Here is a 25160-nt window from a genome sequence, read left to right on the forward strand (position 1 = left end):
CTTCCTAGTGCATCTCATGGCTGCTGTTTCTGTGAGAAAAAAAACACATGCAAATCAAACCTCCCGCACAGCCCTCAAACGATCGCTCTGTGCAACAAACTGAATGTTATTTACAACTTCATTACCTGTTATTTACAGCATATGTAGGTTGTGTTTACTAAAGTAAGCGTCATTTGCATGCAAGCGCGCATTCTCGGCAGAAAATAAACAGTGTGTCAGCTCACGTGCGATTTCGCGACCGTGAATACATCATTACATGAACACAGAAATGACATTTTGGATGAATTGTACTTTATAAATACAGTATGTGACACTTTTTATGCCATTTGAAGGTGTCAATGTTGCTGTGAAGACTTCTGCAGCTGCCTTTTCTTCTCTCCTGACCTTGAAAATATAATTGGCTGAATCCTAGAAAAAGCTGAATTAGGATCGCGTGTGCGGTCGAATTGAGATTGTGATCTTTTTTCGATTAATCCTGCAGCCCTAATTCCCAGATTCACTAACTTGTTTATGAGGATTAGAAATAAGGGAAAAATGTCTCGGTTTTGTAACCCTCGTTCCCTGAATGAGGGAACAGAGGTGTTTCTTCGGCACAATATAATGGGAGAATTGCCAGATGATCGATCGCTCTGAATAGTAAGAAAAAGTGTCAATGAATGCCTATAAGTTGGCAAGTGCAGCTCCTTAGAGGTGTAGCTGATTGTAATCAGCTGAGTATTTAACCTGCACCTGGAGCAAGCCAGGCTTTAATGCTGAAGCATCCAGTTCTTGACTGGTGATCCAGGCACTGTGGCAACAAGATGAAATGTCTCCTTTCCCACCTTCGAGGAGTGACCATTAGGGCAGTAATCAATACATTCTTTGTCTGGTTGGGAACTAGGATTTTTGTCGGCACAAAATATTGGGTAGTGTATATAAAGCACCACAATACCTGAATCTGCCATGGGTAGGCATGGGACGGTAACTGTTTTCAAGGTTTACAACAGTTTGGAAAAGTCAAGGTTTTAAAACCGCCAAAACCTTGTTATATCTTTCCTATGGTATATATTTGTTTTTTAATTGACACGTTTTTTTTTTTTTTTTTTTTTTTTTTTTAGGGCAACAGTATATCTAGCTGAAAAGGAAACCAAATCAAAAGCCACTGTTCCAAAATATTTTAAATGTTTCTTAAAATAAATAAATCAATATGTATATATATATATATATATATATATATATATATATATATATATATATATATATATATATATATATATATATATATATATATATATATATATATATATATATATTGTGCTCAATGGGTAAAAATGTTGTTTTATTTTACCCAGACATTTAAAAACAACATATTTTAGAGCATTAATCCCATTAGCGTGATACCGTTCAACTGTAATATTTTTATCTAAGGTTATCATAACGTCAGAATCTCATATTGGCCCATGCCTAGCCATGTGTTTGCTGAGATGTTTGCCAAGCAAACAACATGACCAAAGGCACAATTTTCTAATGTCCCCAGGTCCTTAATTACCAGAATTGGGGTTGTACAAGCCTTTTACCTAGCTAACTGTGGGCTAGTGATTTTAGAGGTACGGCAGACCAACCGAGTCGGGTGTTGGGGACCTCGAAGGAACTCTCTAAGATTCGCCAGATGGGGAACTTGCTTAGAAGAGCAATTTAAGCACACACATCTCTGGGTTAGGGTGAATGGTGCAGCAAGCATTTTTCAATACCAAGCTTAGTTTCCTTCTGATTGGCTGGAACCACCTAGGAAATGGGAGGAAACCTGTTCTACTTTAAGACTGTAAAATCCTAGCCCAGCCAGCAGCTCTGCAGATGTTTGTTAGAGAGGCACCATGTATTGATGTCTAAGAGGAGGCAACACTCCTTGTTGAGTGTGCTCTCACTCCCACGGGACTATGATGGCTATGATATGCACGGGCCATGGCGTCTGCTATCCAGTGGGCCAACCTCTGATTTGATATGGCACTTTTCTTCGGCAGACTACCTTAACAGATGAAGAACTGCTCAGAGGATCTTATGCTCTGAGTGTGGTCCACATAAAAACACAGTGCACCAATTGAAAGGGCTGGAATAGGCTTGTCTGAGATGGAGGATTGTCCAAAAAATTTGCTTTGTTGACATTGTATCTGCCAGAGTAAGCCAGAGGTGGAGTTTCTGGACAACTAGTTTGGCCATCATGTCTTCCCCAGGGCACGGATGGCTGACTTGGTGGTCATGAGAGCAAAGTTGGTCACCATGCAGAGCACATGCATAAAGCCTTGGGAAGAACCACCCTCGCACAACTTGGCCAGCGATTGCAATTGGTACCATATGTGACAAGGGCTTGCTGGGCAGAAGTGGCTGTGTAGGCTCTGGCTATGAGAGACAATGATAACTACATGCCTTGGATGGGGGTCTTGTAGTGGGCAAGTCATACCAGCTGGCCACCCCAATATTGAGGCAGTTAAGGGAGGAAGCGCAGGTTTGGGCTGAGAACCTTGTCCTTACCTGCGTGAGCTAATTGTGCATCTCCGGGAAGAAGGGCATGTAGGACTTGCTTCTTTATTAGCCCCTATAGCACCTATCTAGTCCCATTTTTGCAAAGCAAAATATGTCTCTTCAGTCGCCTTAGGCTTCTGAAGTGAAAAGTCCAAGAGCAAGCTAAATACTCAGCTGATTATTATTAGCCGCATCTAAGGAGCTGCACTTGCCAACTCATTGGCGTTAATTGGCCCTTTTTCTTGCTTTTCAGCTGGTGATTTCCCCCAATATGTCGTGCCCATAACTCTTAGTTCCGATCTTAAAAGGAACAAATTCCTTTGCATATACAAAATAGAAAAAAATCATATCCTTATTTCCATTCAATATGAAAAAATACACCATTTTAATATGAATCTTTTTTTTTGTTATCAATTATTTGTTGTTTTAGGTTGTACTAATGATCCATAATGTGAGTCACTTTCTCACTGAGAGTTTTTTCATGATTGGATCTGTGTTATTGAGTGAACGAGTTAAGTTCAATGACTTGCTCATAAAGACCATTTGTTTAAATACTGAATTAATCGGTGTGCTAAAAACGCTTCACCGCTAAAACACAGAGTGACATCCTGACTGCAGTTCGCAAACACACAAGTGAAATGATACCAAGAGCGAAAAGTCCCAGTGCTGTTGGACTAAATATCTGCGCTCCTGGAATGCCATGTTGGCGAAGATTTTGTGTTTGCGTTCTGGCACAGAGTATGTTTCTAGACTAGATGTTTGCAAGCTAAAATCCCTCATGTTGTGGTTCACAGCAGGAAAGAGTAGCCATTGTATAATGTAATAAAAGTTTTTTCCTCTTTTGTCCTCTTAAAATATTTAGCTAAACTTTCCTCGCGTATGCTAAAGCTGCCCACAGATATTTATGATGCACTCGAGATGATGGCGATGTTGATGAGGCACATGGTTTAGCCGCTCTTACTGTGAGTGTTTGTTCAAGCCCCCAGATGAAGCTCACCCCTGGTTAATGAGGTCGAAATGGCCTTTGACATTAAAGGAATCAAAGAGTTTTTAAAGGGCCAAATAATTCAAGCATCTTTGTCATCAGGCTGTTTACATTTGATGCTTTTCTGGCAGGTGTCTCTCCAGTCCTCCCTACTGCTGCGTTGTAGTTAATCATTGCTAGTCGCCAAGTCTTCCACCCATAGCTGTGTGAGGTCAGGATGGAATAGCACTTGTGGTCGCTTTGAGGAAGGGGGCTAATTCCCATTTCAGTACACCAAGGGGGCAGCGCTCCTGCCAAAAGCTGAGGCGGTGTGTGGTCTGCACTGCTCAAAGGCAGGGCTTTAGATTACAGTGGAGGGAGTCTTTTTTTTTTTGCGGAAAAGCAAAATAAAGTTTTCCTCTCAACAATATGTTTCAGAATCTGATGAAATATAAATTCTGAAATATTCACATAAAGTATTACTTTAATGTTTTTTTACAATCTTCAGCTACAATTCGGTTGCGTTAAACGAGCCACTTAACAGCCTTTCACAGCGCTTTTATTGAATGCTGGATGTTCGGAGGTATTATGTGTTCATTTCATTGAGTGCTGCTGACTTGCAGTGTGTTGCTTCACAGTTGAACCACAACCGCTGGCAGTTCACCGGCACGCTGACCAAATAAATACCAGGGGAAGTTGAAAGGCTTCTTCACCTTTAACATGTATTGAATGAGACTAAAATGTGGTTTTGTCCTTGGTTTCACCCATAAACCAACTTTGCTAACCCTGGAAATTAACTTTGTAAATCGTCTGCTATCAAGTGGCACACTTTTTAACCAATCAATTGTTATTGTCAATTGTGATTTTAGGTCGATATGCTTTCCATTTATGGAGGCCTCTTGGTCAAGTTATTACCGAAGCTGCAAAGAAGTTCCCCTCTTCGGTAAGTGTTTATTAAGGTTTTTTTTTTTTTTTTTTTGTTACAGCTCATTTTTAAAGGGCTCTCTACAAACACTACCTGAAAAATGTTTGTCACCTATCCAAGTTTTTGAAGCAACAAATAATACCTTGACTTTAAGTTGATCTTTTGGTATCTAAAGAGGTTTATATGAACGGCAAAGGCCTCTATATTATGCTTATTTTACCAAAATAAAATTTGATCATGCCTTGATTTTTAATTATTTAATTTGGACAGTAAGGTCTGACTTTGCTTAGACAAAAGTCTTGACACTTAACAGAAATAGAGTACAGTATAGAATATAAAGTCATGGTGCAGTGAAAAAAGAATTAATATTGTGTATGACTCCCATAAGCTTGGAGGACTGCATCCATACATCTCTGCAATGACCCAAACAACTTATTAATAAAGTCATCTGGAATGGTAAAGGAAGCGTTCTTGCAGGACTCCCAGAGTTCTTCAAGATTCTTTGGGTTCATCTTTAATGCCTCCTCTTTCATCTTACCTCAGACATGCTCAACATTAGTTTATTTCTGGTGACTGGGCTGGTCAATCCTGGGGCACATTGACCTTCTTTTCTTTTAGGAACTTTGATTGATGAGGCTAAAGTATAAGAGGAAGTGCTGCTAAATAATTTCATGCTAAAGAATTTGCCCTTTTTTGTGGTTTGTAATGTAATAGGCAGCACAAATGTCTTGATATCTCACACCATTGGCTGTTGATGTTGCTATCCACTCAGATCTGTTGCACACTCCCATACTGAATGTAACCCCAAACCATGATTTTTCTTTTACCAAACTTGACTGATTTTTATGAGAATCTTGGGTTCATGCGGGTTTCAATAGGTCATCTGCAGTATCTGTGATTATTGGGATGCAGTTCAACAGATGATTCGTCAGAAAAATCTACTGTTTGCCACTTTTCCAAATGATCAACTAGAAGTCAAGTTATTACTTGTTACTCTTACAACTGGGATCGATGACAAGACTTTTTTCAGGTGGTGTATATACAAAATTAAATAAACGTAACACACATATATAACTAAATTGGAATAAAAATCACAACATACAATAATAACACATTACACATTAAGGTTAAAGGGATAGTTCACCCAAAATGTTTAATTCTGTCGTCATTTACAAACCCTTAACTTTTTATTTAAACTATTATAAGGTTATTTCTTCTGCTGAGCACAAAGACGATATTTTGAAGAAAGCTGAAAACCTGTAACCAATTTGTTTTTCATATTATGGAAGTCAATAGGTACAGGTTTTTAGCTTTCTTTAAAATATCTTCTTCAGCGGAATAAAGAAACTTGTAGCCACTTGGGGGTGAGAAAACCATTATTTTTTTGGTGAACTTTATTTATCTCTTTAGTATTTATCTTTACCTAGCATTAATGAATGGTAACACAAATACATTATCTAAAGTTATTACAAGCTGCAAGATGCAAAAATAGAAAATAAACCTGTATTAAACATATAAAATAAGGTTACAGATTGTGCATCAACCATCAGCAGATCACCTAAATGCTTTCTTATCTAATAGAGTAAAGAAAAAATAATGAAAAGAATGTTTTAATTAAGGATGCTTGAATGTAACATGCAAAAATGTAACATTGCTATTTTTTTTGCGAGAAATATACAGTATATATACGATATATATATATATATATATATATATATATATATATATATATATATATATATACATACATATATATATATATATACACATACATACATACATACACACACACACACACACACACACACACACACACACACACACACACACACGCATACTTATATATATGTGTGTGTGTGTGTGTGTGTGTGTGTGTGTGTGTGTGTGTGTTGATAGACATAGATAGATATAGATATATTTCGATATGAATACAATTTCACCATAAGAATTAAAGAGCACCTATGATGGAAATCATCTTTTTTAAGCTGTTTGGACAGAACTGTGTGTTGGTAGAGTGTGTCCACAATCATGTTGAGGTGATATAAACATAATAAGTCTATTTTTTTACATTTCCTGAAGTTAAAATAGGATCCAAATCCTTCCTGTTTTAAGGCCGACCGCAACTTGACTTAGGAGTGCAGTTTTCCCGAATTGATTGACAGCTGCATATTAACATCTCTCAGTAGTAACGCGTATAATCATATTAACAAGACAGGATGTGTGCAAAGCAATTGGGAATAAAAGATCTGTTCAGTTTGCTAGGATCATTAATCATCATCAAATGTGAACAAGAGTGAGTTTTACAAGTTTATGATGTTTTTAAAACCGTGCATCTTTGTAATAAATTACAGCGATTTACTTCAGCTTTACTTCATCACCATAGCCACATGTCAGTACAATTATAAAAGAAGATGCTTCAATTATCTCTATTTGGAAAAAATCCTATTGTTAGATCAACTGGGCTGATTCTGTAGTGGGAGTGCATCTCCATAAAATCTAATAAAAAAAATCTAAAGCTTTTGGGGTCCCCTGACACATTAAGTTGTGGTCTGTGCTATTTACAGTACATTTCTTTATTTGCATGTGTTGTGAGTATTCTCATGCATGGCAATCTGGATATACATTCAAGAAAAAGATACAATTGTAATAAAAAAGTGTTTTACTGTTTCCCTAGTCAGTAACTGAATAATAAAAATGTAAATAATTCAATGCAATTATTTGTAGTTAAGTAAAAAAAGGTAAAATTTCTTATACCTATATGCTTTTAAAATCATTATACAATCACAGGCATCAAAAACACTAGCAAATGATAAATTATAATTTAAACTGAACATTACGTATCCTGCTTTGTGTCTATTGCGAATGATCACATTGCGATATCAATGCTGAAACGATATTGAGCAGCCCTAGTCTTAATTGATATGAAGATGAATATATCAAATGTTGACGTATATGAGTAGGATAGCTACAGTGTATAATTAAAAATATATATTAATTGTATCCAGTGAATGTGCCTTTTAAAATTGTGTAAAAACCATTTAAGTACTTGATAGTGGTACAGTAACAAATCTACACAATTTATTATACAGTAGGTTATAGTGAGATGGAACAGATTAGCTTTGGTTGTATTGTGATGAACTACAACTGCATAATAAAAAAATGGTAATATAAGTTGCAAAGCAAATATTGAGGGTAGATTTATACAAAACACTGGTTAGAAAACTAATCTTATGAAGAAAACACTGTAAATTTTTAAAAACTTTTCCAGAATTCCCTGCATGACACTTTTTATGCTTTTCGTTGACATTATTATGGTTCTTTTTTTTTCTAATAATTTATGAACGTAGTTATGTTACAAGTAATTTAGATAAATAATGTGTATTGCATTACTTTATTTTGATCTCATCCTGACATGCTTATACTGTAGTTGTTTTTCTTAAAGTAAGTAAAGATACAACGTGTAGATGTAATTTCATCAAAACATTGGTGTATAACACTTTAAATGAATGAAATGCTGTTGTTTATTATAAAAAATTAACTTTTTGTTAACAGTGGCTACCGCATTTTTAATGGTAAAATTCTGGCAACCAAAGCTTAATTTTAAGGATTTTCTTTACAAGTTTATAATCATTGCGTTTAAAAGAAAGTTCAGAATCCAGCCATAAACCCAAATATTTAAATTGCTCTACTGTTTACACATTATCGTTAAATTATTTAAATTTGGTTTAAGCATACCTTGTACCAAAAACCACAATATGCGATTGTTAGTGTGATGTAGCACCCTGTGAATTGATCGGTATTCCCATTTTGAAAAGTTCCAGCATAGCACAGATTCTATTTCAGTAAGTGATAGTTTGTGGCAAATAAATGTAGATGTCTCCATGTTCATTTCTACATCTTAAGGTGCTTGTTTGCTTATTTTTTGGCATATTAAACTTTTTGCTCAAGGTTAGAGAACTGATTCATCCAGTCTTACTGTAGTTCACGCTGTGCCTCTTGTTTTTGAAGGGGTATTAAAAACCTGGTTTATTCGCGTTCCTCTTAATCCTCCAGGGTTGTGTGGCTGGGGCAGGTTCCCAGTGTTTTGACTCAAGCTTGTCCACCTGTGTGCACTCTGAAAATACTATAAGCTCTGAGTATTTCAGCAGGTTCGCTGCTGAACACTCTTGTTGTAGATCATTATTACAGTTATTAATCCTATGATTCCATGTTTTGGTGAATCATATTATGGATGAGTGTGATTAAGTGGCATGTTTTGGGCCGAGACCGGACAGAACACTCTGACCTTCCTCGCTCTCTGAATGAACACATGTTTTTACTCAACCCGTCTGAAATTCTCCAGGATGTTCAATTTCTGAAGGAGCCACAGACCAATGTTATCCTGTAATGGAATTTTAATTAGTTCAGCAAAAAAAAAACAAAAAAAAAAACAATGAAAATTCTGGCATTGTTTACTCACCCTCGTGACTACATGCATTCCTAACCTGTGTGCTGTTTTCTTTTTTTCCCCATGTTGACATTTTTTAAAGACTTTCTTGAATAGCTGTGGTTATCTTAAATGTAATGGTTCAAGGTATCACAAAAAATATCCTAAAGATTAGGTCTTAAAAATTAAAATTAATTGTCATAAAAGCCATAGATTTGGTTCGTTACTGTAATAAAGTGTATAAACAAAACACGTCTCTGTTTTTTACTGAAGAATCTGTAACCTCAAAAAAGTGAAGCTTAGCCTTTATTGCAATGCTGAAATTAAAGTATTTCATAAATAAAAATCTTTAGTGTACTAATTTTGTCCATCTTCCAGCTAGATTTCTATGACAACACCTAAATGAATGTGCGTAATTTGACTAATAAATAGTCAAAGCAGAACATGGCAAGTAGGGCTGCACGATATTTATTTTTTCTGTGATTTATATGTTGTGATATATCTATAGAATTACACAAAATTAGTTGAATAGCACAGCATGTATGGTAATAGTTTATTCTAAGGTTCAATTCTCACTATTAGCAGACAATTAACTTTTGCTTCAAACAATTCCTAATTTGCTCTTTGTTATCAATTATTAGGGTAGTTTAGGTATTGGTATGAGTTAGGGATGTACAATAAGATCATGCAGGTTAGGTAGTTTAAAAGTAATAATAAGCAGCCAATGTCTTAATATCACGTGCTAACAAGTAACTACATTAGGTAATAGTGGGAATTGGTCCCTAAATTTGTTACTAAATTTATTTATTTTGGTTGATTGGGATGATTCTGTATGGAAGTGAAACATGCATAAAAGGTCGAAAACAGATAAATACAATGGCTGTGAAATAAACAGTTTTAATTTTGTAAATGTAAAAATTACACTGAAAAGTCTTTGCTAAAGAATAAAAAGTAATAAAATCTGTCTTTTTTTAAATCTTCAATTGGTAAAATGTCATGTTGCTGAATGCTGAAAACTCTGTCAGGCCTTAAAATGTTAAATATTAGCTTGCACTCCATTATAGTTTAACTCAGCAGTGACTCCATCAATCTCATGTGTTCTGAAATGTCGCTTTTGCTCAACTATACAGAAATCCCAACTCAACAATGCATGTTCTGCGATGTGACTACTGCTCTGCAAATGCTTTTTTTAGTAGTCAATTACAACAAACTTACATCATTTTACTGCTTTTGACTAATTTGACACTAGTGCAAGTCAGATTCTCCAGTAAAGTTGAACCTTATAATTAAAACCTCCATTTTCACATTAAGGTAAAAAAGGTATATCAAAAAAAAGGTAAAAAAAAGTTCAATTAAAGGGTGTAATTTAATTTAATTACTCTCCCTTCTGTTAAACACACAATAAAACTCTTTGACAAATGTTGGAAACCTGTAATAATTGACATTTACAGTATTTATGTCTCCTACTATGAAAGTCAGTGGTTGCAGGTTTCGAGCTTTTTCAGAAGAACGTTTTTCATAAATGTTTAGAACCACTTGAGTAAATAGTGAGTAAACTTGAATTTTTATGTGAAGCATCCCTTTAATATTGAGAGTACACATCGCCCTTCAGACATGTCATATTGTGGTTAATGGAACGTTTTAACATTTGGGGCACAATATTGATTACTGTAAAAGCTGATGTTGCCTCTTCTCTATTTTTCCTGAAGATTATTTAGAAATCCGAAGCCTATATTTTTGTTAAAGCACTTGAAGCAGTTATTCGCCTAAACCCTGTTTATAATTTGAGCCTTGTTGATGGTGGAATGGTTTTCAGCTGGGACTACTTTTCTGGGTGAATGGACATCTGATTACGGATTACCAACGTAATGTCTATGCTTCATCATGTCTATTTGTGTGTATCATGACAACCAAATTGGAAGATTGAAAGTTCACAAATGATTCTATGATCCTAGTTTCATAACCCGAGGTTGTAGAATTCTGTGTGTGTGTTATCGCTCACTCTGTTTAAAAGCGAGGAGGAAATCACTTTTATTCTGGTAATTGACATTTTACCACAGATATGCTGTTGACAGAACTTGACTTTGAATCTGGACTATTGTTTTCAACACTATTCTTTTCTTTCCCCAGTCATTTTCCGCATATTACAAAGGTGGATTTGAGCAGAAGATGACCAGACGGGAAGCCAGCCTCATTCTAGGGATCAGGTAATTGCGTGCTAAACAAAAAGCCCTAAATCACTGCAATTCCTCTTACTGTATTCTCTCATTATGAGTTGTCATGGAAGAAAACAAAGGTGTTTTACAGTATATACACACACTGCATCACTAAACTTCCCAGAAGAGCTTGCGGTTAAGTCTGGGGGCAATTCTTTTGGTCTGCAGTTGGTTGTCATGTCCTGTCGTCACGGCTTTGATCCTGTAACGTCTAATGGGAAAAATTCTCAGCCGTCTTTTAACTTTGTAATCTGCTTTTGGTGGACCACCCTCCTCCTCATCCTCCTTGGAGGGTATATTTCGCTACAAATTTCCCCTTCAAGTTCACAAGGTCCCACACCAGGTGTGACTCACACCGCACACGCATCACATCCTGTGTGGCGGCACTTGCGTCATAAACATGTGGCTCATGTCTTTGTGTTGTCAATCAAACCAGACTAATGTTTTCATACAACCAAACCAGACTGGAACCAATATTTCTTGGATGTGACCAGTATGAACTCGGTCAACCTCATAAAACTGTTCTGATTTGAGGTTAATCATTTTTATTATTCTGGACTCATCTGTTTTCAGATTTACTTTTCTGTCAGTTGCAGCTGAAATAACTGGCCTCAGTAGTGTTGCTGTTTGCTTTCATATTCTTTGATCTCTTGGCACACATTTAATATCACTTTTAGCATTATTAAGTTATGTAGGATAGTTTATTTTGAAATGCACTTATGTTAACTCTTAGGTGTTATAAAAAGTTGCAAAAAAATGTGTCACGAAAACAATCATTAAAAAAATCCAGGTGTAATATTTTTTGACATTTTCACCTCCATGTATACATTGTTTTTTTTTAACCAGCATCAGCCCCAATTATAAATACTATAGGTGGAGCTAGCCAAACCTGAAAAATGTGCCAAAATGTTTTGCATTTTATTTTCAATAATTACAATTTAAAAGCCTTGCCTGCTACTTCACATACTTGGCAACTAGCTCTTTAATTGGCACTGGGATTAAATACGGCAGTTTTAGTACATTTCTTTGGGGCCATTTTTGTCTTGAAAGTTCCAAGAAGATCAATTTGTTTTAAAAAAATAAATTTATATGAAATTAGAAAAGTTAAATCAAAAGACATTTTTTTTTGCAAAGATTTGTGCTGTTTGCATTAACAAAATAATCACAAAAAACACAATGAAAAAGATGAGCGTTTGTTAAAATGCACAAAAGTTAATCAAAAATCTATCAAATTGATCAAAAGTGACAGGCAAATGTCTTTTATGTATTATTTTTAGTATGCCGAAAACAACAAAGCTATGAAGCATCCTGTATTAAATTAGCATATTTGAATGATTTCTGTAGGATCTTGTGACATTGAAAACTGATATAATAAATGTAATATAATAACACCTGTGGCGATGCAGTGGCGCAGTAGTTAGTGCAAACCTTCAACTAGTTATTTTATTTTCAAAGTCTGAGGTGAACTATCAGTAGTTCTGCCAGATGGCAGTGAACTATCAGCTGCTTTCAGTAGTAGAGCAATAAGTCTCAGATATAATGACATTTAAATGCACATTGGTAGCATTTAACACTGAGTAAAGCACATAATCTGTCCCTGAGGTGATCAATAGCCCCTTTCACACATACAGACCTTTCCGGAAAATTACCGGCAATTTTCCGGAAAGGTTGTATGTGTGAACAGGTCCTTTTTGAAAATACCGGTAAATTCGTTCTGCATGGCTATTTTCCGGAAAGAGAAGTTGTAACATTACCGGCAATTTGCCGGAATGCTGCGCTGTGTGAATGCAGAAGGAAGATTGCCGGAATAAGCGCGTGCACGTCTAGAACGTGCTGACGTGAGACGTCTGCTTTAGCCAATCACAACAGTCAGACGCATTTACGTCCGCGCGGTTTATGAGAATAAAAGCCTTTGAATATTTTTCCAGACACATTTAGCAGCTAGAAATTAGTCAGATCACGTTTATATGTTCTTCTTAATGCCAACTGTGTACATAATCATCGATGAGATGCTTATGATAAGCCGTTGTTTGTTTACCTTCAAGCTTTGCGTGTGCCTGTGAAACAGCCTGTGAGCGCCTGCACACGCACATATTATGAACATCTCGAAATGCGAAAGTGATCCTGCGAAAGTTGTTCACAATATTGATCATCCACAAAGTTTGTAATGTAGTCAAATGTTTACAAATACAAGCGCAGCCGTTTAAAGCTCATTTGTGGTGAATGATGTCAGAATTTACCGGTATTTTGGAATGGATGTGTGAATGCTCTTATCCGGAAAAATTTCCGTAACGTCCTCGCCTGTGTAAACAGCGCTTTTTTGAATATACCGGTAAAGTCGTTCTGGAAATTTTCCAGATATTTACCGGTATCGCTGTGTGAAATGGGCTTGTCATACTAGTTTATACTGTTGTTTTGTCACGATGTCGCAGAAATAGAATTTTGAACATTGCTGTTGCAGATGGTTAGAACAAAAACAACTTTTAACATAGAAAGGATCATTTTTGTCACACGTTGAGGCATCATATGTTGTTTGGAAACAGTGTAAGACCTCAGTGCATCAACCTGCCTATCGATTTGGACCTTTAAGAACATCTTCATTTTTAATCCAACAAACCATTGACTGCCATTATACGAATCACCTATGACTACATATTCATCTAATTCATTTAGATGAATATGTATTAATACATTTTTTTTTATTGCTCTACTTGAGAAAAAATGTCATGTGGATCTTAAATGATATGAGGGTGACCAAATTAACAGGATGTTTCCCTTTAAATGAATGAAATAAGTGCAGTTTTGTCTCTCGACTGCCTCACGTATACGTATTTGCCGGAGATACTGACTCTTCCCACAAACACAGCTTTGCCTGACGGATTCGTCATCGCATTCTGGAATCATCACAGTGTTTTAATTAGTTGCTCTGGCCCTTCTCGAGCGCCCACTCGTGCAGATAATTTGAGACTTTAGAGGAGGGTTGGTTGGTAGGAATGAGCGCTTCTGAGCATTAATGTATCTTTTAATCATCACTTCTGGCTATTCGGCTGTGACTCAGATGCAAAGCCTGAAAGCTGTAGGCCAGGAAGACATTTATTTATCTTCCAGTAAGGATGCATTGTGAAGCCAACTAGCCTAAAACCACCTGCCTTCAGACCATAACTCAAGCTTTCATATGGAATAAAATGTTTAACATGTATAATGTTTAAGGTTAAGAAATTCTGAAATGTCAATGGGTGTTTTTAAAAATAAATATTACTGGTAACATTTTTCAATAACTTTCCATTAGTTAATGTTTGAGTTTTTATTAACATGAACAAATGATTAACGTTATAAAGTGAAAATAAAGTCAATAAATTAATTCTTGGTTGTTGTTAACTCACAGTGCATAAACTAATGTTAACAAGCACAACTTTGCATTTTAATAATGGTCAATGTTGAACAATGATTATTATGTTGTGTACAAATATTGGTCATTCTTAGTTAATGTTAACGAATATAATAACTGCTATTAATTATTGGAGCTTTATTAAAAAGTGTGGATATATTACTACTGTAACCTGGCTGTAGAATATTCATTTATTTATCTATTGGCAAGTCAAGTTTATTTATATAGCTCTTTTCATACAAAATTGTAGATGTGCTTTACAAATTGCTTTACATAAACAAGAATTAAAGTTACAAGACATTTTATTTGTTTTAAACAGACTTGTTTAACAGATTTAAAATGGATGAAAAAGAAAAGAAAGACGAAATATTTTTGATCTTTATTTATTTATTCAGTCAATTATTTATTGATTGATTTCATTCATTGTCATTTATTTATTCATTTCATTCGTTCATTTATTCAGTCATTTGTGGTTAAATTTATTTATTTATTCATTTCATTCACTCAGTCATTTATTTATTCAAGTATTTATTTGTTTATTTAATGCATTATTTTATTTATTCTTACATTTATCTCTTAATTCAGGCATTTATTATTAGTTAATTTATTTATTAATTTAATCAGTATATAATAATATTTATTTAATTTATTCTTCAATTCATTCATTCATTCATTCATTCATTCATTTTTTATTTAATTTCATTTATTCATTCGAACAGTCATTTATTTATTTATTCATTCATTCATTCATTCAGTCATTTATGTTTTCATTTATTTATTTATTCATTTCATTAATTTATTTATTCAGTTATTTATTTATACATTTCATTCATTCTGTCATTTTTAAATTTTTTATTTGTTTATTTCATGCATTATTTCATTCATTCATTCATTCAATTATTCATTCATTCATTCAGTCATTTTTTTATTAGTACAGTCATTTATGTTTTAATTTATTTATTCAATTAGTTAATTCATATTTTCAGTTATTTATTTATTCATTTATTTATTAGTTAGTTTATTCATTCATTCAGTCATTTATTAATTTATTTTCTGCATTATTTTAGTCATTCATTCATACAGTTTCTTTTCGGCTTTTATTAATCAGGGGTTACCACAGCGGAATGAACCGCCAACTTATCGAGCATTTGTTTTTACGCAGCTGATGCCCTTCCAGCTGCAACCGGCCACTGGGAAACACCCATACACTCTCATTCACACACATACACTGCTGACAATTAAGCTTATTCAATTCACCTATACCACATGTCTTTGGACTGCGGAGAAACTGGAGCAAACGGAGGAAACCCACGCCAACATGGGGAGAACATGCAAACTATACACAGAAATGCCAACTGACACAGCCGAAGCTCGAACCAGCAACCTTCTTGCTGTGAAGCGATCGTGCTACCTACTGCACCATTGTGCTGCCTTATTCAGTCATTTATTTATTATTTAACTTATTTATTCAGTAATTTTTTAATTCATTTATTTCATTCATTTATTAGTTTATTCAATCATTTTATTAATTAATTAATTTATTCATTTAGTAATTTCATTTATTCATGTATTTATTCATTCATTTATTAATTTCATTCATTAATTCAAATCATTTATTCATTTAGTAATTTCATTAATTCCTTTATTCAGTCATTTATTCATTCCGTTCATTCATTCATTTATTCAGTCATTTATTTATACATTTACTTATTAATTTAATTTCATTCATTCATTTATTCAACTCATGTATTTATTAATTTATGTATTCATTTTACTCTTCATTCAGTCATTTATTCAGTCATTTATATTTTCATTCATTTATTTATTCAGTCATTTATTTATTTGTTTATTTAATCATTCATTTATTTATTTATTTCATGCTTGCATTTGTCACAATCTGAAGTTTGGCTGTAAAAATTAAAAGGTATATTTAGGTATTTATAGTATATTTGGGTATATTTCCACATAATATTACATAATATTAATGTCAATCAACACTAAGGCTTAAATAATAAGTCTTTCAAAAGATGGAGCTAAAAATATCCATATTTGTCAATATAATATATGTCTGACATGTATTTGTTTAACTTCTAGTTGATCTATATTAGTTGAAATGACTATAAGATTAAGAAATTTTAAATTAACGTTTTGTTAATTTCTCATTTAAAGTTAATTCAAATGCATGTAAAAAAATTTTTAAAAATTGTTTCTTTTTCCTTTTGTCATTTTGTCAAATGGTGTTTTTAAATTTGTCACTCAAAGTAAAATAATTTAAAAAAAAAAACATGGGTGACACTTTTTTCTTTAGTTCTGTAGTTTTTCCCCCACTAATTTGGGGAATTTTAGGGAATGTACAGATTGAGTATTTCCAGCTTATGTGTGCAGTGATGGAGACAGACCGCACATGCTGATGAAAAGTGCAAAAAAAAAAATCTGTTCACTCTTTGGCCACCAGATGTCAGTGTGCACCTTTTCTAAAATCCTCTGTTTTCTTGTTTTGCGCAGTCCGACCAGCACTAAGACAAAGGTACGGGAAGCCCACAGAAGGATCATGGTCCTAAATCATCCAGATAAAGGTCAGTAGTTCAGGTCGTCGTGTCGGGTGGTTGTGTGTTGGTCAATAATTCTGACTCAGCTCTAGCTCAATGTATTGTCTGAGCAGACAGAGGAAGAGATGGGTGTTGATTACATTATTGATTTGAAGAGCATTTGTCATAACACACTCTTTAAAGAGGGGTTACATGCCTGCAGTGCTGACTTGACGTAATATAAGGCATACATAAGAACTGTACACAACAAGATGGAGCAGGTGAATCATCACTTCAAACATTTGCAAGTACTGTAGATCTAAATTATTTTCTAAACAATATACAGTAAAAAAACAAGCACTGAGTAATATTTAATAACTAATAATAACTGTACATAGTGATAAACAGCAACTTTTACTTACAATTTCACATATTTATATACAAAATGACACTTTAAATGTTTGCGTTTAAATCTATTTTCTAGTCATTTTAATCAGTTCATAGTAATAAGTCAGTTAAATCACTCTAATGTAATTTTAGGACTGAAGTTTAAATCTGAGACACTATTACATCTTAATAATCTTATAATACATGAGATTAAAAAGCAAACTGAAATAGTGACACATTGTTAAAACCTAAAAACTTGGGTCAAAAAACTTTAAAACAGATTATTTTTATCTAAAGCAGAGATGCCCAAACTATCCCAGAGGGCTGATATTCTGTAGAGTTTAGCTCCAGTTTAGTTTAGCTTTTTTTTAAACAAAGTTTTTAGTATTCCTAGTAAGAGCTTGATTATCTGGCTTGTGTGTGTGTCTATTTGGAATTTGATCTAAACCAGCCCTCCAGTATTACATTTGGGCAAACCGGATCTAAAGTGATTTATATATGTCTGTATATAAGTTTTTGACTTTTCTAAAGCATAAAATGCATATGTTTGCAGATATTTACAAACATGCTAAGTGAATATACTTGTTTAACTAAAAAACAATGCTAAAGTCAAATAGTCAGCTTTGAAAATGTGCTTTATGTGCTGGAACGGCTGTCTTTGTTTTGGTCATTTAAAACAACATTTAACCCAATGTCAGTTTTAATCAATTATATTTTAGCTGGGTTGCCTTGCCACGTATGTTATTCATTCAGTCAGGAAGGCTAACAAAGTATTCATCTGCAACCGAAATGTGACCTACAGTGGACAGTATCAGACTCCAAAATGAGACGCCGATTCAGAGTTCCACTTGAGGTTATTAATTAGCAAATAAAATAAATATTATGAACGTAAACATAAGGTGAGCTTCTCACACTTCAGCCTTCACATCAAAGTTCCTGAAAGCAAAAAAAAAAAAAGGTCTAGGTGCTCCAGGGCTGGCCAGCCCAGTCACCAGACATGAATGATCCTTATTGAGCATGTCAAGGGTAAGATGAAAGATGCTTTTTTTGCCATTACAGATGACTTTATTAATAAGTGATTTGAGTCATTGCAGAGATGTATGGATGCATTCCTCTAAGTTCATGCATAATATTAATTCTTTTTCCACTGCACCATGCATTTATATTTTATACTGTACATTATTTTCTGTTAATACTTTTGTCTAAGCAAAATCAGACCTTAATGTCCTAATCAAAATAATTAAAAATCAAGGCTTGATCATCTTTTATTTGGGTAAAATAAGCATAATCTAGGGGCATTTGCCTTTCATATTAGCCACTTCTGATACTAAATAATCAACTAAGTCAAGTTATTATTTGTCAGTTATTATCCTAAAACTTGAAAAATGACCAGACTTTTGTCAGGTAGTGTATATAGCTGTTGGTAGTAATAGCTTCAACTCATTAATAATTATTAACTAAACTTGAACAAAAGCATATATTCCTGTCTATAAACAGCAGTGATAAGGCAGCAGTTACAGTTGTATTTAGGTCCGATCGGTTGCATTTAGATTTGTTCGCTCTGAACTGTACAACACAGGTTATAAATCACTGTCTAGTGAATTGTTTTTTTTTTTCTTTTTTTTTCTTTTTTTTGCTGTGGTCTTTTTAAGTGCAGGGTCTCACCTAATAAACACTGAGCAGGAGTCGTTTTTCCCCTCCATGGTCAATGTACCCGCACTGTTTTTCTGTTCAAGGTTAATGGCCTCACCTTGCCTTTTTCAGTTTTTCCCTTCTGTCCTGTGCATTTATTTCTTACAGTGCTCAGAGGTTGCTGTGTATGTGTATATATATACACAACATATACTATTCATCTGTCCTAAAAAAACATAAATGTATAACACACATGATTTATATATATATGTATATGTATGTATATATATATATATATATATATATATATATATATATATATATATATATATACACACACACACACACACACACACACACACACACACACACACACAGTTGAAGTCAGAATTATTAGCGCCCCTGTTTATTTTTTTTCACCAATTTCTGTTTAATGGAGGGAAGATTGTTTCAGCACATTTCTAAGCATAATAGTTTTAAAAACTTATTTCTAATAACAGATTTATTTTATCTTTGACATGATGACTGTAAATAACATTTTACTTGATATTTTTTAAGACACTTCTATACAGCTTAAAGTGACATTTAAAGGCTTAACTAGATTAATAAGGTAAACTAGGCAGGTTAGGGGAATTAGGCAAGTTATTGTATAATGATGGTTTGTTCTGTAGACTATCAAAAAAAAATTAGCTTAAAGGGGCTAATAATTTTGTTACAAAAATGTTTTTTAAAAAATTAATAACTGCTTTTATTCTTGCTGAAACAAAACAAATAAGACTTTCTCCATAAGAAAAGATATTATCAGACATACTTCACATATTCTTATAAATTTAGACATACATACATGGACACTGTTTTTGTGTGTCTGTATCAGCCCTTGTGTGCTCCTCTAGACCACTAATACTCTCTGTGAAATAAGTGATGGTCTCTGTGATTGTATCTGTAGTGGAGCGATAAGGCCTCTGACTGCAGGGAGGACGTCCTGCAGAGAAAGTGTGCCAGATTTGTCCCATCCTCCAGTGCTTCTGAGAAATCCTTTATTACAGTGCTGTTAATAATGGTGTGCAGGCACCCATACTGTTTGTCATACTTGTGAAAGAGGCTGATGTATGAAAGGCCTCATGAAATGTGATGAATGCAGCATGCTTTCCTATAGAAACAGGGAAACAGGGATGTGTGTTTTTTTTCCTGTGTAAATACAGATCTCGGAATTTGGCTGATGTAAAATTGGATTTTTTTTTCTCTCATGCTCTCTTTGAGGGGAAGGGGGTGGATGTAATATAATATAATGATATTTTGTATAATGCGCACATCAGGGAGCTGCTATGTCTATGGCAGGTACTGGAATCTCTTTTGAGTGCACGCTTGCTTTTACTTTAGGTTTTGAATGTGCGAGCATGCACACTCAGCACTTCTGCTTCTTATACAGAGTGTACATGTTTACAAATGCTTGAGGAAACTAGAATCTTTTCAAACAGAGTCTTTTTAGCTTTATAGAGGCAATCATTTTGTTCGTTTTTAAAATTTGTAGTTTAATAACTTATGAAGCCAATATAACTATTGTTCCCTGACCTTTTAGGTTTAGTAACATGCAGTTATAGATAGATTACTATATTGCAAAAAAACTACAGACATTGTAAGCTCAATTCTAAAACTTGAATATAATCTTCAAATGTAAATATGTAATGTCTTATTGACCTTATTCTTTGCATATGAGCAGGCGCAGCCATTTGGATCTCTTTGGCTCGAGGCTTCCGGTCTCATTCACTTCCATTAATTTTTAGATGCAAAAAACACCTTGTTATGCTGCTTGATGTTGCAAACTGATATTTTCTTATTGTATTATTCTGCTTTGTGTGTATAATCATGGACACATTTGTTTTCTGCTGTTTATTATTCCTAGTAATTTCTCTCATAGAATAGGAAGTTCTAAAAAAGATCACAAAAATTAGCACACTTCTGCATTTTACAATAAGGTCAAATGGTTAGAAAGACCTCTATGACAGTTCTATTAGTGATAGATTTTGGTAGGCCCAGTGTTTTAGTCACAATTACCATTGGTTGGTGAATTTTCACAGGCAAAATCTAGTTAGATATTGTATAGTAATCATCTTGTCAGTAAATTCACCGGAAATTCACACGTGGAAAAAAAAGTAATTCAGATTTACAAGGGTTTCACGGCTTTTAGAATTCTACTGGTTTACATAAATGCCTTTTTGTAAGCTGTGCCCCATATATTTTGCTTTTATGCAGGGATCCTAAATGAGCCTTACTTTCTATAGTTAAACAAGTATTTGCCACATCTCTATTATCAAAATGGGTTCAATTTATAAAAATTCATTAATTGTAAAAGATTTCTGTTTTATTCTCTTTACCTCATTTAGAATACATGTATTTATGAATATGCTAATAAGACACAATTTACACTTAATTTAACCATTGTCAGGGCTTGAAATTAACCTTTTTCCTTGGTAGCATCGTTGCTCCTAACTTCAAAAATTTAGACACACCAGCCAAAATTTAGTTGCACCTACCAGTTATGTGCACCGTTACTACAAGTCTTATATTAACAGATTTATCGCATTTGAAATCAACACTAATCAAAACTAACAAACAAAAAATGTGCATGCACCCACCAGTCCCGCACACTTGAATGAGATGAACGATACCGAGTTAACGATAATATCTGTGCAGTTCTCACTGGTGTTGTCTGATATTGCACAGATGATATTGACATATATCTTATTATTTGCACACATCATCTTAATAGCAATAACGGTCTTTTCATGAGCTGCAATATTAATTTGATCTCAGTAAATGCATGCTCTTTTGTGATGGTGTACGCACTGCCAATTGCATGACTAAACAATTAAATAACGTTAGAACATCTCGTTCTTAAAATGTGTAGATGTGGCAAACACTTTTACCTGAAAACTCTATGCCACCTCTGTCCCAATGGCTTTAGTTATTTTTTAATAGTGGACTTTAACCCACTGGAAGTCTTTTATACACTCTTTGAAAAGTTTAAATAGTGGATTAACATTAACCACAAGAACACCAATAAGATGTGCCATTATTTGTAACTTTTCTAAAAACAAAATCAGTCATCCAGACCTGTACATTTTCACGGCTGTAGCTCCTTGTCATCTGAACTGAGACAGCTATATTAACCAATCCATTTGCGTTCTGTTCTAGAGCAGTGGGCCATTAAGAAGAGCTTGAAGGCGGGGCAAGCATTGCGGGGTTTGTTTACTGCAGCAAGTTGACATGTCAACTGTTTTAAACCATTCCAGAGCACTACGTTTGGCATTTTTTGGTGCAAAGATGCATTCTGCTTGAACATTTTGCAGTGATAACTGGTCACACGTCAACAATTTTATGCACTCGTACATTTTTAAGCCGCAAAGATAAAATTTCAGGTGCATATGCAACCAAAACAGTCACAACTTCAAGCCCTAATTGTTGTGTTTTCTATTTTGACTTTGCTACCAGAACTAACACTGTAGTAAATGCTACTCAATGAGTAAGTTTACATGGACACCAATAATCCAATTTTAATATGATTAAGACAATACCTTGATTAAGAATCTACCATGTAAACCAATTTTAGATTAATTTAATCAGATTAACTTTTTAATTAAACTAAACAGAAATCGAATTAAGACATGTGAAGTGGAGTATGGTGATTTGGGTGCCATTATTGAAGTGCAGTACAGACATGTAAAGACCTTAATCAAACTATTAGCATTGTGTAGGATTTTTGCTGCATTTTGTGACAGGATAGTCAAAACACACAGCTGTTTGACACTTTTCTCTGCACCTACCGAGTCAGTGAAGGACCACCTGCATGTTTTTCTCCATACCATGCGCTGTATCAAATTCCAAACAACAGTTTCTTCTAGCAAGTCGCACTTGCATCCAATACCTCATTTGTCATAGGGGACATGAATGAAATGTTCCTGGATGAAAGTGAAAGTGCCAAACTGCATTGAAAGTAGACAAATTAAAAATGAAACACCTGAAATTGCATGAAATATTAGAGGAAACGTAGATAACCTGGTGATGCAATGATGTGCTATAAAATATAAAACGGGATCATGAAATTAACTTTCAAAAAACCACTCATGTAAACACCTTAATCATATTATTGTCTTATTCAGATTTAAGCAAATTATTCGATTTCTGATCTCCATGTAAATGTAGTTAATAAGTGGAAAACTTGGATTAATGGTTATCACTATGCCAGGTGCTACAATTTAAAGTAAATCTTTCATGAATGAAATTATTAACATCCCGAATAGTATTTAACCTAGAAAGTGTGGAACAGTGAATCTTATTTACAGTATGTCTACACTTTGCTTGCAGGATAGTATATTCTTGAACAAAACCTTTGGAGTAAGTGGATTCTGATTAGCATAAATTCCTAGAGCCATTGAGAGAGAGTTGCAACAATGGAGGTCCATAATGTTTGATTTTATTTATGTAGACTCAAATAGTTCCAGAAAGTGCTTTGTGGTTAATTCAAATAAATAATGTTATCATTTTAAAACATACAGAATTATTATTATTTACATTTTATTAAACTTTGTACCTTTCAAAAGTGCAAATCCAGACATTTCCGCTGTAACTCGGCTATAAGTTCTAACTTCAGGGAACTATTTAAAAACTCCATGAGCCGTCGTTTTTGTTGAATGAAATACTCAATTACTGTTAATGGTGTTGTTCGTGACTCTTCTTCTCTCCATGGCTCTGGAATAACCATTGATTGGCCATTCCGTTTAAAAATCAATTAATTTGTCAAATAGAAACCTGTGACACACGAAAGCACAAACACAAATATGCACTGGAATTTAAGGCAATTCTGCCAATATGCTATGATTAGACCTTCAACTAAAGGTGCGCTTTTATTTGAGAATGCTTATGGTGTTCCCTCTAGCACCACTACAGAACCGGGCCTGGCTCTTTGCAACATTGGCCACCAAATGATTATTGGTATCATTAGCCTTTGGCTTGACTACATTATGAAACAGCTAATGATGTGTTGCTAATCTTACACAATATTCCTGTTTAACAACACACCTTCAAAAAATATATATAAAGTAAAAATCTGTTTTGTTAGAAACACTTTAAACATCATAGAAAGTAAGTTGAGATGATATGAAAACTCCCTGCAGATTGGCATGACTGGTTAAATGTTTTTAAGGGTAGAAACAAGACTGGGAATGTCTTCTAGCTCTGTAGTATTTTCCTTTTATGAAAGTTAATTACTCTTATCTTGTACCAAGATAATGTCTTCTTTTCTTTAGAATTCATACATGTTTTGAACAAAGTACATTTTTGAGTTAAAAGCATAGTTTACCCAAAAAGTTTTCTGTACGGCTGCTTAATTTTGGAAAAACATATTTAATCATGATTATTTATTATTATTAGAATCGTAATTAAAATTATTTCAAAGGGTTATCAATGGACCATTAATTAAGATGAGCACAGTCAGCACCTTTTAAGAGCCAGATGGTAATGATTTACGCTTAGACATGCCCTTTCATTCTAGACTATTTATGTTCATTTATAACATACCAATCAAGGGTTTATGTGAATAATCAATAGGGGCTGATTTTTTTATTTTGTCTGATTTTGCTGTTGTTGAGCATTTAGGGGCTCACCTTAAGCTACATTACGAGTTTTTTATACTTTTAAAAACATTAGTGAATCGAATACACTTCAATAAATCAAGCACATCTCATGCTAAAAAAAGTCATGGTACATGATTTCACTGATTTCCACATGAAACTGAGCTTTGCGAAAGAACTAATATGGACTGCTAGAAAGAGGGCGGCCTTGATGCAGTAATCATCTTATCTTGGTTTCTGTTTTTCAGAACCGTTTATATGCCAAAATCTAAATAGACTTGACGAATTGCTCAGTCCTAGTTCATTTACTCACCCTCAGGCCATTCAAGATATAGGTGACTTTTTGCTTTAGTGGAACAGTAAAGAATAGGTTTACTTGAAACTGTTGTCCTCTGGTATCTATAAAATTGAAGTGGGTGCCATCACTTTGAGACACACGAAAAACATAAATCTAAATCTAAAAAACTAAATCACAAATTCACAATTAAGCTGACGGTTAGTTTACCACAGAAAGAGATGCTCATACTTTACTGTCTGTGCTTAGAGCCGTTTGAACAAGCAGTGA

At 34.2% G+C, this 25160-nt stretch overlaps 1 protein-coding gene across 2 annotated transcripts in view; it reads left to right on the forward strand.

Annotated features, from left to right (window-relative positions):
• The window catches only part of dnajc15 (DnaJ (Hsp40) homolog, subfamily C, member 15), a 75428-nt gene that overhangs the window by 11231 nt on the left and 39037 nt on the right, over positions 1-25160 (forward strand). For both annotated transcript variants that reach the window (NM_001003476.2, XM_073911819.1), the window contains 3 exon segments: positions 4333-4406; positions 10945-11021; positions 16924-16994. In NM_001003476.2, the coding sequence (NP_001003476.2) occupies positions 4333-4406; positions 10945-11021; positions 16924-16994 (222 nt within the window).

This window comes from Danio rerio, chromosome 9 (assembly GCF_049306965.1).
Source record: "Danio rerio strain Tuebingen ecotype United States chromosome 9, GRCz12tu, whole genome shotgun sequence".
Lineage (NCBI taxonomy): Eukaryota > Metazoa > Chordata > Actinopteri > Cypriniformes > Danionidae > Danio > Danio rerio.